General features: G+C 44.1%; 1 protein-coding gene across 4 annotated transcripts in view; it reads left to right on the top strand.

The window, feature by feature from the left end:
* The first annotated feature begins 347 nt into the window (after positions 1-347).
* Positions 348-16,019, top strand: part of MAGI3 (membrane associated guanylate kinase, WW and PDZ domain containing 3) — a 215,580-nt gene continuing 199,908 nt past the window's right edge. For all 4 annotated transcript variants that reach the window (XM_066352789.1, XM_066352788.1, XM_066352792.1 and 1 more), the window contains exon 1: positions 348-1,194. In XM_066352789.1, coding sequence (XP_066208886.1) covers positions 879-1,194 — 316 coding nt within the window. In that variant the 5' untranslated portion in view covers positions 348-878. The remainder of the gene's footprint in view (positions 1,195-16,019) is intronic.

Genomic DNA, 16,019 nt, shown 5'->3' with positions numbered 1-16,019 from the left:
CTCTTAGCTCCAGCCTCTGCAGGAGGGCCTCCGGGCTTGAGGATCTGGAGCCGGTTCCACTCCCCCCTGCCCCACCCCTCGTCCTTCCTTACTCTTCAAACTTCTTTTTTCCACCCTCTTTAAACTTCAGTCATCCCTAGCACCCGCCTCCTCCACCCCAACCAACCAATTGGTGGTTCTTATTCTTGGCGAGGGTCCGCCCCCTGGCCGCCGGGGGCCAATCCCCCGCGCGAGTGTCGAGTGCTGGGACCGGTTCCCAAGCGCCTGGCCTGTGACGGCAGCGCGCCGGGCGCCGCGCGGCGGGAGGGGGCGGGGCTCTGGATGAGGGATGGGCGAGGGCGGGGGAAGGGAAGAGGGAGGAGGAGGAGGTTGCGGCGGGTTTGAAAGCGGCAGTTTCCTGGCAGCTTGGGCAGGCGTTGGTCTCCGTGCTCCAGCTCCGCAGCGGCCACGATCGATCCAGCGGACGGGTCCACGCGTGCTTCTGCGCGCCCCCGACGGGTTTTTCCCGTCCCAGCTCTTCCCCCTTGACCTCCCCGCCCCCCAGCCTCAGCCTTTCCCGGTGCTCGGCAAGGAGCCCGGGGGGCCAGCGGTCGCCTGTGACCCCGCCCGAAACCCCTCCAGAGCTGCCTGGGGACAATTCCCTTCTCCTTTCTGCAGTCTAACCCGGGGTAGCCCTCGTGGAGCCCGGCCAGCCCCGAGGAGCGCAGCCGGGAGGAGCGTCCGAGGGGCGTCTCGGGGTTTGGAGTGGCCCGGCCCCCAGCGGGCTGTGGTCCAGGGGGCGCCGGAGCGGCGAGGCCCCCCCCTCGCCGGGCTGCGCGGGCCGCCCGGGGCCCCCGCCGCCTGCGCGGGGTCCCCCCCATGGTGCAGCGGGGTTCGGGATGTCGAAGACTCTGAAGAAGAAGAAGCACTGGCTCAGCAAGGTGCAGGAGTGCACGGTGTCCTGGGCCGGGCCCCCGGGCGACTTGGGCGTGGAGATCCGGGGCGGTGCGGAGCGTGGCGAGTTCCCCTACCTGGGGCGGCTCCGTGAGGAGCCCGGTGGGGGCACCTGCTGCGTCGTCTCCGGCAAGGCGCCCAACCCCGGGGATGTGCTGCTGGAGGTGAACGGGACCCCTGTCAGCGGGCTCACCAACCGGGACACCCTGGCTGTCATCCGCCACTTCCGCGAGCCCATCCGTCTCAAGACTGTGAAGCCTGGTACGCAGCCCCTGCCTGTCTCTCTCGGGGTTTGGGGGAGGTCGGGGTGGGCGTCCTGGGGGCGGCGGCCCCTCCCCACTGCTTATCGTCCGGGTAATCTTAGACCTCTAGGGTGTGTCGTGCTCTCTGGCGAAGGCAGGGTGGCTGTGGTGATCCCATTTTGCCACCGGGAAAACTGAGCTCGGTCTTGGCGGGGCAGCGCTGTGAGCTCTTCCAGAATGGTGATCAGAAGCTGCGTTGCCTACATTTGTTAGCTCCGTCTCCCACCCCAGAGTTTTCTGACTCGAGAGAAAAACCAGCCCTTTTCTGTTCTCTTTTGTAGAAAAGGTGTTCAGGATTGCAACGTTGTCTTTGGAACAGTCTTACGCATTTTCTAACCGGGAAAGAGATCTTTACTATTGAGGCAGTTGGTGCCAAGGTGACCACCTAGTGTTCGTGTACCTGGGAGGGCTCAGCTGCTTCAGTGTTTCCTGCGCACTAGCAACACCTTGGAGCTGACAGCCTAACTCTCGAGGCCAGCCCAGGTGGTTCAGGTGTCTGGGCACGGGTGGTGTATACAGTACGTGCTCTGTGACCGAGCGGCGTGTTAGTCCCTGCAAGGAGCTGTTGATTAGTCTGGGTTTCGAAGGAAGAAGACCTCGGTGCTTCTCTGAGCAAAATCTTCCGTAAATCTTTGATTCTACAGAATTTTGTTGAAGTGGGTACGAAAGGGTCCCCGCTGCCTTGGTATCTTTTATGCTTGTGAAATCTGCTTCAAAACACCACGTTTATGACATTCTTGTCCGTTTCAAAGCCTGGATCAGCCTGCGAACAGTGAAATCTAATAGTATGTAATAGTCCTTACGTATTTGGAATTGACAACAGAGTCGGTCGGTTTCAGCATTGGTAAAATGTGGTTCTGTTTTCCAAGATGTTTGTAGGAGAGAGAATTACGACTACAACGTTATTAGAAATCAGACTATCTTTGCTGAATGTGCTCTACTGAATATGCAGTGCATCAGAATATAATGGGCTGCCTAATTGTGACTTGGGCTAAAAAATATCTGCCCATCCCTTCACTGCAAAATGCTAGAAAATTCTGGAGAAAAATTTAACATGTTCTCTTCCTTACATTCCCTCCCCCTTTTCTAGGCATCTCACTTTGGAAATATCTCTTTAATGGTCCCTGGGCTTAATCATAACTGACAGTTTGTGGTGCAATATACACATGTGTATGTATTGTGGGTCGATACATAGACATACATACTCACTTGTTCCTGCAATTTTAAATCAAGATTTTCTTCATATGGTCATTCCATCATTCATTTTAAGCTCACTGGTTTATGTGAGGTTTTCTTTTTTTTGTTAATTTAAAATACTGTGGCAGACTTAAATAACTCTTTCTGTGTAGTTTTTTAAATTCTTTCTTACCTCAGGCTTTTAGAGCCTACGGGAAGGGTAGAGGAAAGGTTTTGGGGCTATAATTAAGCCAGTCAGGTTCTGTCATATGCAAACTACTATATATATAGCACCTATTGGTCTAAGTGCCATTTAGTTCAAATCCTGTGAGTCGGGGAATAATGAGAACACGGGCATCATTGCTTTGTGTGTTTGGCTTTGATGAGAGTATAACTTATTTTTAAAAATAGTTTAAAAGTTGATTGAGGAGGAAGTTATAGGCTGGGGAGATGTGTCTTTAACGTTAGTTTGGTCAGCATGTTACACATTTTCTCAACCTTTATACCAAATTTAAGAAAATAATTCAAATTTAGAGTGTATTTAATAATAGTAATTGTTGAGTAAGCATCATATGTCCCAGAATGTAGTTGACATTTCTAAAGGAATAAAATTTTACTCTCTCGAACAACTGTAGGTACTGTCCTATTTTAATTGTTTAGTTAAAATAAAGAGAATAGTTTATATTAATGAGTGTAGCATATTTTGTAATCATTAATAGTGAAAATTTAATACTACACCTACTTTTTAAAGATACACTCTGCTTCAATAATTTCTGACCGTAATGTGTCCTAAGATTAATATTTTTGTTTCTAAGCAAGTTGTAATTAAAAAATTTTAATCTCTTAAAAATAGTATTTTAATAGCCTCATGTTAGGCATTATGTTAAATGTCTTTCTTAAGTGGCTTTTCTTAAACATTTGTTATAAAATAGCAAGTTTTTGCAAGCTAAGCACATGACTTTAAATATTAGAAATAAAGACTTGAAGAGGTTATTCATAGAACTCTGAGTGGTTAAAGACCACATAAATACTATCTCCAGAGAAGACAAAGATCTATACTGCTGTGATTAAATGTGAATAGCATGAAAATACAGAGAATGTACATTTAGAAAGGAATTTGCCCTACACATTGGAGTTTTTTTCTTTTTATCTAAACTTTGGGAGGAGCACTGGCTGGATAGCTCAGTTGGTTAGAGCATTGCCCCAGTGCACCAAGGTGATGGGTTCAATCTTTGGTTAAGGCACATAAAAGAACCAGCCAATGAATGCCCAACTAAGTGGAGCAACCCCTCGTTGTTTCACCCTTTCTCTCTCCCTCTCTTTCTCTCTATACTCAATCAGTAATATTTAAAAGTAAACTTTGGGAGATAAATGGATTTTTCAATTTAATAAGGTATTGAAAAGTATACTCAGCATTCTGTCTCTTGTCTTGGTTAATAACTCTTTATTAAACTGTATTTGTAACGTCAATTAGAAACTAGCAACGATTACGAGAGTAAATTTAACCATTGCTTTAAGATGTAAGAATAGCCAGGAATGATCACATACTGTCTCTGGAGAAAGCCCATGGTGGAAGGGTGATGGGGTGTGGGGTGAGCTGGGCTGGAGGATAGGCTGCTGAACACTGATTCTTCAGCGTTTTCCTTTTCACCCAGGAGATGTTAAGAGGAGCCCTGCCAAAGCCAGCAACCCTTCAGATAACTTAATGAAGGTTCTTCTGGCAGTGACTAGCTTTAGCTATGACTTGGGGATTTCTTTTTTCTTTCTTTTGTTATAATCTTTAATGGAGATTTGAAAGTAACTCTAAAATAAGGTTCCTAATTTGAGGCTTATCCTGAGAGAATTAAAGAATTCCTTATTGAATCCTTATTTATTATTATTATAGTACTTAACAGCAGTACTTTCTAGAAGATTGTTTAGTTCCACCAATGCTTGATCCAACTAGTCACCTGTTTCTTAATTACAATGCTATTGTTCATTTCTCTGCAGAGAGGAAAGTTTTCATTTGAACTTTGTATTTTCCTAGCAGTAAGGAAAGTTGAACTTGGACCTCTGGTGAAATTGTTTCGTGATACAGTCCTGTGGCTAGGATTAGCTTCTTTCATTTTGATTCAGAGTATATTTTTAAACAATTTCTACTCCTTTCTTCTTTTAACTGTTGGATGTTCTTGTGTTGTTTTGGTTTAGTGGGTAAGTTGGGTCTTGAGATGAGTTATATTTAGATGGCTGTAATGTTTGAAGAAGGGAAGGTGAGAGAGATTTGAGTTAATTGCTAGCTTCCTAGGTTTGTGATACAAAAATTTTCTCATCCTTTTTTTTTTAAGAAAAAAGGGATTTCAGGAACTAGAGGTAGGGTGCGGCAACCCTTGTTAGGAAGAATAGCATAAAATTTTGATAAAGCTTAAATTTGAAACTTTCCTGCTTTCTCAATTTTTGGTAGCATTTTTGGGAGGGGTTGATGTTAGTCTTAATAACACAAGGTTCAAGTTCTGGACTGTACTCATTGACACGTGCAATTCACGAATACTGGGATTATACCATAATGGCAGGAAAAACACCCAACATTTGGCCCTTTCAATATTCGGATCATTTTTACTTTATTCAGTTTAATGCTAAGACTGATTTTCTTGGCACACATACTGTGTTCCTTGAGAAATATATGTTGTTTTTCCTCTGAGATCCTTGGATGTACTTGAAAAAAGTCTTGTTATAAGAGACAAATTTCAGTGACTACCCCTGCCCCAACCCTGGGTCTCTAATTATATAAATTGATGGTGAAACAAATCCCCTCCATTTGTCAATGTATCTGATTTATGAAGTCAGTGGCTCAGGTGAATAGTTTCATATAATGACTTTATTTTATTTATAACTCCCAAGTGCTTTGGAAATTTTGTGCACTTAATGCTTTGGGAGTGTGTTGTAGAACAATGTCATGTTTATAAAACATTTTAGAATCACCTGTCAGTTTCAGACTTTCAGTTTCCAGGTCAAGTTTTGATTGTGATTTGACAAAGGGTAAGTGTTTTGTTATTGAAGACTAGAACTGTATTTTAATTAATTGGTTATTTTTTGTTTCTCTTATAAATTTTTGAGAAGTAATTTTCTTGCAGTTCTTCATCTTGGGAGGGAGAATGAATATCCTTTTAAAACTGTTCCTAAGGACAAGCTTTTCAATAGCTTGGAGGTGGTATGGACAGAGACTTAGTGGAGCAAGAGAGGCACATTCATTGCTCTCCTCCTTGAAGAAATATTAGTCAGAATGTTTTTTTAAGTGATTATTTTGATTTATAAAGAGAACATAATGGCCCTGGCCGGTTGGCTCAGCGGTAGAACATCGGCCTGGTGTGCGGGGGGACCCGGGTTCGATTCCCGGCCAGGGCACATAGGAGAAGCGCCCATTTGCTTCTCTACCCCCCCCCCCCCTTCCTCTCTGTCTCTCTCTTCCCCTCCCGCAGCCAGGGCTCCATTGGAGCAAAGATGGCCCGGGCGCTGGGGATGGCTCCCTGGCCTCTGCCCCAGGCGCTAGAGTGGCTCTGGTCGGGGCAGAGCATCGCCCCCTGGTGGGCAGAGCGTCGCCCCTGGTGGGCCTGCCTGGTGGATCCCGGTCAGGCACATGCGGGAGTCTGTCTGTCTCTCCCCGTTTCCAGCTTCAGAAAAAATACAAAAAAAAAAAAAAAGACAGAACATAAAACTTATATTATTACTGGCACCCATTCATTCCCTCATTTAGTGGTGCATCTACTATGTGAGCTCTCACTGGCAATATAAAAATATAAAATATAAAAATGAGTCAGAAATAGTGTCTGTCTTCAAGAGGCTCACAATTTAGTGATTTACTGGTAAGTAATACCTGTAGTAAGGTTATTTTTATTTTATTGTTTCCTTTTTGGGGGAGAGAGAGAAACAGGAAGGGAGACAGATGAGAAGCATCAACTCATAGTTGTCGCACTTTAGTTCATTGATTGCTTCTCTTTATGTGCCTTGATGGGGGGGGGGTGGTCCAGCTGAGCCAGTGACCTTTGGGTTCAAGCTAGCGAACTTGGGATCCTATCTATGATCCCATATTCAAGCTGATGAGCCTGGGCTCAAGACCAGCAACCTTGGGGTTTCAAACCTGGGACCTTAGCGTTCCAGGTCGATGCTCTGTCCACTGCGCCACCACCTGGTCAGGCTGTAGTAAGGGTTTTATTTCTTTTTTCACTTTCTCCCAGTTCTTAAATAAAACTCTTTATGCATGTTTTCCATATGACTTTTGATGGAAGCTAGACTAATTAATTTGTTGCCTAGTATGCTGTTCTAAAAATGGTGTGAAGTTGGATTTTAGGAGTTGGGTTCTCAAGTCAATTACCAAAAGGGGGAAATGAAATATAAACAAAATTATCTTTTGAAAAGCCCTTAAATTTAATTTAGCCTTCAAATATAATGTATTTTATTTACAATGTATTTTATAGTATAACTTGTATGTTACTTTATAGTGTACTTTACACATTGTATTTGTATTGTACCATTTTTAGGATGAGTCCTACCTGCTGCTTTTCTACCGGTATTGGAAACAACTGCTATATTTTGGTTGAAGAGCAGATGAAATAGTTTGCTCGCATTAAAGAGATCTGTTTTCTTTTGTTTTAAACCCATCTTTTAATTCTATGAAATGAATCTCATGTGGGTGTGCATAGTACATTTGTAGAAGTTATTTTTGTATCTACTAGGGTTCTTGCCACCCGCCTTTATTTTCTGACTTGGCTGGTAGGGGAGGAAACTGTGAATAATTTTGAACTCAGCCTGGCTTTGAAAGATGGATGGATACAGTGGCGGAATGGAGTTAAGATCAGCTCAGTGGAAGGTGGAAGTAAAGGAGGAGAAAAACACATGCTAAGAACCTGTAATCGGAAGGGTTTGCAGTATGGCCCATCTCAGTAGTTTCATGTATGTAAAAATTTTTATTTTGTATAAAAGCACAAAATCCACATTATGTAGTAGTTGGAAAATAGAGGGAAAATCATAGTAATCGTTTAAATGTGTAAGTGTTCCATTATAAGGGTCTCCTGTAGTTTTTTTTTTTATTTGGAACTTGAAATGTTTTTTCTTCTATAAATATACTGCTCACAAAAATTAGGGGATATTTCAAAAATGAATATGAAGCAATAAAAAGAAGCATTTGATTTTTTTTTTAAATTAAACAAGAACGTCAGAAAAGCAAATGACAAGTCAAAGAAAGTGGTTTGATTATGCAAATGGGATGCAAAACCAACTGTTATTTCATTGGTGAAAATGCGCTACACAAAAGGCTGAAAGTACTGGACTATCTGCACGTTCCCTGATCCCCTAATTTTTGTGAGCAGTAATATTGCTAAGGTGCTTAAATGCTGTTTCTACCTTCAACCTTTTTCAGTGCATAATATGATATTATGAGTATTTTGATTTAACCTATAATGTGGATGATGAAATATTATCATTAGTACTGTACTTTACAGTTAATAGGCTTTCTTGGGTTGCTTGGAAAGCCTAGCCAATTTTATGGGAAAACGTAATTTGCTGGTCTAGTAGAAAGGGAGCTGAAAATATATTTCCACCTTGACTCTGCTTTCTCTCTTGTTACAGTCACAGTTGACTGACGTCCAGGGGAAAGGGTAGCTCCAGGCATCTCCACTCCCCTAATCCCAGCCATTTTACCCTGATGCACCTCCCTTACAGCAGTTCCTAGGAGCTCCGCCCCCTTGCCAACGTCAGTCATCCCAGCATGGCCAGGAGCATGGACTACATTTTGAAGACCATAATTTGACTTGTGACATATATAAATACCTGAGAAGAGACAGACTTATTCTTGGATAGATGGGAGAGGGTCATTTCATTATCTTTGGCATTGTGAAAATGCTGTTAGTTTAGTTAATGCAGTTTCTTAAACTTAATACAAGAGTGAGCAGAAGTAGGTTTACTGTGCCATTTTGACATTCTTTTGAATTAATAAAGCTATTGTAGTAATCATAAACTGCGAGTCTTTTTCCGAACAACTGTAAACCTACGTTTGCTCACCCCTGTATTGTGCCTTTTTGAAAATGAGATTCTAAACTGAAAGGTGTTTTGTTTTTAAAACAATGGTCTTAAAACATAAATGGAGACCATGTTATTATTGTATGATTTCTAAGGGTTGGCTTCTACATAATACCATTTAACCATGATCTCATAGAAGTTATACATAAAGGAAGTACTTCACTGACTTAATTTGAAACGCTGCTTAAGTGTGTAATGTGGTGTCAGTTTAATCACCAAAAAGTTATTTGGCGAACATTGCAGGATCCACCTTTGTTAATTTTCTTTCCTGCCTGCCCCTGCCCAGGAGGAGGAGAGGTACGGGAGTGGAGGTAGGGGCTGAAAGGGAGGGTGGGGGCCCTGCATATCTTCTCACACTATTTTTAGGTTCTAATTAATGTCTTCAACTTTGGTGCCATAAGAGTTTGTAGGATAAAAGTTCAGTTTATGAATGATGCGCACAGTAGGAGTTTTGCAGTTGTGCCTGGTAGTTGGGCTTTAGTGAGTGTTCACTGTTGGTAGGTTATTGATAAATACATAGGTTGTGCATAAAAATGAACATCACAGAATTGGGTGTGACTTATCATAAGAATCTTAGAAGGGGCCCTAGCGGTGGCTCTGTGGCTAGAACATTGGCTTTGTGTATGGACATCCCAGGTTGGATCCCCATTCAGGGTACACATGAGAAGTGCCCATCTGCTCTCTCCCAGCCTCCCCCTTCTTTCCCTCTTTTCCTCTTCCCCTCCCGCAGCCAGGGCTCCATTGGTTTGAGCGTGGCCCTGGGTGCTGAGGATAGCTCAGTTCATCCGAGTGTATCAGCCTCAGGTGCTAAGAATAGCTTGGTACTTGAATGTAAGCCCAGATGGGGTTGCCAGGTGGATCCTGGTCAGACCACATGTGGGAGTCTGCCTACTATCTCCCCTCCTCTCACCTAAAAAAAAAAAATTATAGAAGGGACTCTATATGATTAGATGATTTTATGTCCCCCTGGGGATTACCATGTGTGGAAAGTCACTGTATCTATTGTAGGAGCCTGTTATGACCAGACTTTTCCGACATTAATCCCATATATTCACTAATTAAGCCATGAAATTTGTTAAAATAGTACAAGCCTCCTTACCTCTGCTCACAGAACTCTATTTTATCCCACCTCTGTGGCTGTTGGCAGAGCACTGTGTCAAAATATTTAAGGATACTATTCACTGATTTCAGTGTTTGAATTAAGTGGGAATGTACACGCTAATGAAAAATTTAATTCCCTTTGAGTAGAAAATTTGCTAACACTATCTCACATCGTAGTGTTGATGAGTGAAATGACATATCAAACTCCCTTTGGTGGCGACTGTAAGTTGACAACTTTGCTCTTAGTCTAATAGGAATATTCTGACTTGGGGACTTGTCATGATAATACTCACTGCCATTCCCTGAGAAACAACCAGATATCGGGGTGGTATACACCCATCTCATTTGGTGTATAAGGATCTGTATGTTACTGTACATGTAATGCTTAGAAAGAGGTTTGTACATTGTTGTTCTGCACGAGTCAGGTAGTGTCACTTCCCTTTTATGCATGAGAAAACTGAGGTTGGCTTGGAAAAGGAACTCATTGAAGGTCACGCAGATTCACAGGGATGATCATGAATTGAAACAGCTGAGTCCCCCCCCCCCCCGGAAGTCTCCCCCTTCACTTCCAGATAGAATATTATTTCATTTTGTCTGACAAATTTCTGTCTCATTGCCTTTTTTCTCTATTAAAAGGAAAACATCCACAATTCTGAATTGTGTTAAGTGCAGTGAAACATTGGGCAAATCCTTAAAATACAACCTTTGTCGCATGGTTCTATTTCTAAACAAAGTTCATGGCAGTGTGGTTTAATCTGTACAGCTGAAAATCTTGATAAATGAATTATTCCCAAGAATGACTAATCAAACAAAAAGCTAGCATTCATTCTTGCTATCTTTGTAAGAAAATATTTTCAATGGTTATGGGTAAGCTTAGATACTTTTAGGATAAATGTGCTTGTGAAATTGTGTACTTGCTACTGGAAATGACATCATGTTCTCGCGTTTCTTGTCCACTTGCTGTATAATTCACTCACCAGGAAGGTATTTGTTACTACACTCATCTTGAGACAGGTAGCCTAGAAAATGTTCTGATGAATGTGGGAGTGAATATGTGTTAGAATTAGGAAATTTTCATACGTACTACGCAGACCCTTTTCAAAGTATCCTTTGCCTAAATAAAATTTTTACCAAGCTGAGCTCCTTGTAGTCAAGTGGCTCTCTCTTGTTCCAGGCTTCGAGGACCACACAGTGAGGTGGTTGTGTTGAAGAGGCAGTTAAAGCAGGTGTGGAGTATTGACAGCTCTTACTCTTCAAGTGTTTGCGCTGTTGTGTTTCCTATTTGGGCTTAGAGGCAGTCCATCAGCCGGAAGGAGCCATAGCAATCCGTCCAGTGCCCGTGGTCTGCCGGGAAGGGGCGGCTTCGACACGGCAGGTACCTGCTCAGGGGTCTCAGCAGGAAGCTGGCAGGACGGGGACTAGAACTCAGGTTCCTTTTATTGTTTTGGTTTCGGGCCTAAGAATTTCTGCAGGAAATTAGTGAAAGAAAGAATTAATCCGTGAAACATACCTGTCTCTTTATGAAATCTGCCTTCTTTAGGAAGGATGTAGGGCGTGCTGACTGGGTTGGTGAGGCCATGACCACGCGAGCGTGTTAGAAGCAGGGGTAACCCAGAGGCTGGAGCACAGGAACCTTCATCATCACGTGCCACAGGTTTTCAGGGATGCTGTAGCTTGTGGTTAAACTTTAAATTGTCAGAAATAGGTTAGCTGGTGCAACAGCTGAATGTTGTTTCAGCTTTGAGAAATAATTTTTCACTTGGAAATGTTCCTCACAGTGCTTTCGGTAAAATCCTTGGGAATGGGTGTGCCCACAGGGTCTGCCCCTGCTGTCCTAGCTGCTCTCCGTGGGGGTGATGCGACAGGTCTGAATCAGAGCCAGCTGTATCCCCACCCGGGCCCCCCCAAACGGGGAGATGATGGAGGGAGAAGGTGAGTTTTAGGGCTCTGGCCTCTCAGGGGTGTGGGAGATGAGCTGTCAAGGGCACTTTGGCTCAGGGTCCCAGAGCTTGTCCAGCTGTGATGATGGGTGACGTAACTGACGTGACCGAAAGGAGGAGCTGGCTCCTGCAGGGTCCAGGACAGGTTGATGTCTCTGGTCACAGACAGCTGGCCAGAGCAGGGGAAGGTACTCACCTGTGAGAGGCAACCGAGGGAAGGGGACGAGGTGGCAGTTCTGGGGAGACTGCACGTTCATTGGGTAAAACGAACGGGAATGCTGAGTCTCGCTTGGGCCCTTTGTACGCCTGAGGAAGAACAGCATGGCTGTGGACGGGAGAAAAATCTTGCTCCGGTTCGACTGCTGTGTGCACCTTTGCAACATCAGTCAGGGTTCACTGCAGGGAGCAGAAGGGGGTGTAACAGAGGGAACCAGTTGCATAGGGAATCTTTGCAAGGGCTTGGAGGGCTGGGCTCTAGGACGCCGTGGGACAACTCACCATCAGAGCTGCCACCTTTGCCGGAGTCAGGAAAGCGGCAATCAGGAGTTTCCCACTGAAACCATGGCAAGGAGACACCCCCATTGTTTGATCAGGCGATGACAATAGTCATTGCTGTTGTCATCAGAACTGTTGAAATTTGGAATGTAGCTTCTGGCGACGTTTGTTAAATCTTCTCCTTGATGCCTGTGAACTAGAGACTAGATGCTGGGATGCTGAGTCTGGCACTTCCTGCCACTGTCCCTCAACACCCTCAGTGCGGGAGCCTGGGCAATGACATGACCGTGACCTTTACTAGTTGAAAGCAGCTAAAACTATAGGCTGGTTGGGCTCTGCTTCCCTCCCCCCTTCCATGTTTTGTGTCCTGCATCCTAGTGGCGGAGTCAGATTCGCATCCTGAGTGCTCGCTGTAAAGGACTTGGAAAAAGACAGTCTTTTAGTTTCCCAACCTCTGCATTTCAGGAAGGCCTGCTGTCAGGGGGTGACTGCTGAACACCGCTGAACCTTCCAGATTCTTCTAACTAAGCACAGGATTTTAAGTACAGTCCAGTGTAGCCCTTTCTTGACAACTGTCACTTCTGGGAGCTTCTCTTTTTGAAGTGACCTGTAGTTGGAACACTCATGGCTGATGGAGCATTAACGTCTGCAGGGACCTTTTGTATTAGGTGAGCTGGTCTGTCCTACCAGCTGTCCCTGCTGATGAGACGTCTCTGTTTCATGTCACTTGATCTCAGCCTCCCCTGCCAGACATGGATACCTCAGCTGAAGCAACCATTTCTGAGTTCTGTGGCTTGAGAAGATGAGTGTGGCCAGTCGGGATCTTTCCCAGGGATTTGAGCCGAGACAGAGAGAAGGAATCCCATTAGGAGCCGGAGCTGGAGATGAGAGGGTCAGCGGCGGTGTGCTGGCACGGCCTGTGCTCTCGCCGAGGCTCTTTGGGGAACTTGCAGGAATGTTGCAGGTTGGCTGTCCAACACAGATGTTAAAAACTAAATAAATTGCATAAAATGATAAGTAAATTATATCAAAACCAAATTATGTTCTATTGTATTAATAAAACATTATAATTAATAAATGATATTAACATTGTACTAAAAACTGCTCAAAATTAAGTTTTTTCTTATTGTCTTATTGTTTTTTAGTGAGGCATAGTTGACAAAATGGTAATATATTTGAAGCGTACAACATGGCAATTTGATGTATTGTATACATTGTGAAAGGATTCCCACAATTGAGTTAATTAGCAAATCTGTCACCTTACATATTTACTTTTTTTTTGGTGGAGACACTTGTATTACTCTCCTAGCAAATTTCAATTATACAATATACAGTCATGCGTCATTAAATGACAGGGCTACAGTCTGAGGAATGTGTTGTTAGGTGATTTTGTCATCGTGCAAACATAACAGAGGGCACTTACACGCACCCAGAGGGTACAGCCTCCTGCACACCTGGGCTACGTGGTCTAGTCACGTGTTGCTCCCAGGCTACACACCTGTACAGCATGCTCCTGTACTCAACACTGTTTGCAAGTGCAACTCCATGGTAAGTATTTGCGTATCTCAACAGAGAAAAGGTACAATAAAAACAAAAGCTAAAAAACGTGCACCTGTTTGGGGTACGTGAAGTGATTGGAGCTCGCAGGACTGGAAGCGGCTCTGGCTGAGTGGGTGGGGCGTGGGGAGTGACTGAAGGCTGGGACATCGCTGAGCGAGACCATGGATTCTGTGACAGTGTCCCACAAGCCTCCCCCTGCTTGCTAACCACAGGGCCGGACACAGAACATCAGAGCTGTCAGCGCTGCTCCCTGACCAGGGATGTGGGCTGGATTGGTTGGAAATATCAAGGAGACTGGCTGGGTGAGGCGTGGTTTGCCCCACAGGGACCGTCGGGAGGGAGTGAGAGGTGGCGGGAGGGTCAGTAGGAATAAGGACTCGAGGTGGAGAGAAAAAGGAGCACGGAATGTCATGGCGAGGTGGTTTTGGCTGTTGTGTGTTGGAGCAAGTCAGATTCAAGAACTTTATGGTATTCATAAAAATGTGTTTAACACAGAGATGGTGTTGAACTGAGGGCTCAATATTTTTTTTTAATTTTTTTTTTATTTTGGTGCCGTGACTCAGATTCAATATTTTGACTTTGGAAATTTGTTTTTGATTCCATCAACCCTGTCTGGTACAAAGGGCTCTCTCTGGCATTAAATGGATGGAAGAAATTAAACTTACTTATGCTTTACAGCATTACAATCTAAAAGTATTTCCAAAGTTCAGGGACAGGCTGGCTCCACACGACCACAGAAAGCTTTTAGTAAGGCGGCAGTGACACTTAATATTGTTAAGGTAGCTCCTGTGGACCTGTGTCCTTGTACAGGGTCTTAGGTTCTCAGTGAAGAATTTGTAGCAATGTGCTCTGAATCCCATCAGGCTAGATCAGGGAGGGTTGTAGCGCCCTCTGAGTATGTGGCACCGGGGGGACAGGCTCCTCTGTGCTGGAACGGGTCACTCGCTGGCTGACTGACTGCAATGTAATATGTGCACTCAAAACTTCTGTCACTCATCTGTCTATCATCTATCTAACAATGGTTTAGAACATTATATAAATTTCAGGTGTGTATAATTCAGCATCTAAATACTATATCATGGTTGCCTCCAAAAGTCTAGTTTCCATCTGTCACCATTCAGTTGGCCTCCTCTACCTGCTTTTCCTTCCTCCACTCCCCTTCTCCTCTGGTAACCACCAATCCATTCTCTGCCTCTATGAGTTTGATTTTGTGTTCAGTTTTTAATATTCCACGTGAGTGAAATCTTGTGGCATTTGTCTTTGTCTGACTTATTTCACTTAGGATAATACTCTTGGTTCATCCATGTTGTCACAGATGGCAGGACGTCACCTTTTTATGGCTGAGTAGTACTCCATTGTACGTATGAACCACATCTTCTTTACCCAGTTATCTGTTGATGGACACGTAGGCTGTTGCCGTATCTTGGCTATTATAAACACCATGACAGTGAACACAGGGATACATATGTCTTTTTGAATTAGTGTTTTCTTGTTCTTCAGATAACTATCCAGAAGTAGAACGTGGATCATATGTTCTAGTCTTAATCTTTTGGGGACTGGTCATACTGTTTTCCACAGTGGCCGCACCAGTGCCATGCAGGGAGGGCCCCCTTCCTCTGCACCCTGCCAACACTTGTTCCTTGTCTTTTTGATAATAGCCATTCCAACACATATGAGGTGATCTCATCGTGGTTTTCATGTGCATTCCTCAGATAATTAGTGATGTTGAACGTCTTTTCATGTGCCTGTTGGCCATCTGTATGTCCTTTTGGAGAAATGCCTATTCAGATCTGCCCATTTTTTAATCGGGTTTTTGTTTTTTTTTTGTTTTTGTTGAGATGTATAAGTTCTTTATATACTTTATTAGATATTAACCCTTTATAGGATGTACGAATGCAAATAACTTCTTCCATTTAGTAGGTTGTCTTTATGTTTTGTTGGTTTTCTCGGCTGTCTGTACTCCAAATTGAGGTGCTGTGAGTGAGAGGGAATCTCTTGGCAAGTCCACAAATACTGCTCCCATGAGAGGAAGAAAAAAGCTCCTCCTGAACCACATATTCTTCCATTTCTTACAGAAATTCATCTGTATAACCTTACGGGCCTACAGTTGTGTATGTCGACTTGAAACGTCGTTAGGTGCACAGTACTATTATCAGCTGTGGTCACCATGTTCTACATTGGACTGCCAGGCATTACTCATTATAACTGAGCATTTGTAGCATTTTACCAACTTCCTATTTCCCCCAGCCCCCTGCCCTTGGCAGTTACCATTCTACTGTTTTGGTGAGTTCTACCTGACATCATTTCCCAAGTTCACTAGATTGTCCTGTTGTCGGTGCTCCTGTTTCTTTAGTGCATGGTGTCTGTGTGGCAGACATGCTCTATCAGTGACCTGCTCCTGCACCACCTCCCCAGCTCTGTCTTCACTGTCCTCGCAGCCTTGGGGAGAGTCGTTGACCTT

The sequence above is a fragment of the Saccopteryx leptura genome, chromosome 11 (genome assembly GCF_036850995.1).
Source record: "Saccopteryx leptura isolate mSacLep1 chromosome 11, mSacLep1_pri_phased_curated, whole genome shotgun sequence".
In the NCBI taxonomy this organism is placed as follows: Eukaryota; Metazoa; Chordata; class Mammalia; order Chiroptera; family Emballonuridae; genus Saccopteryx; species Saccopteryx leptura.
This window is presented reverse-complemented; position numbering and strand designations above follow the sequence as displayed.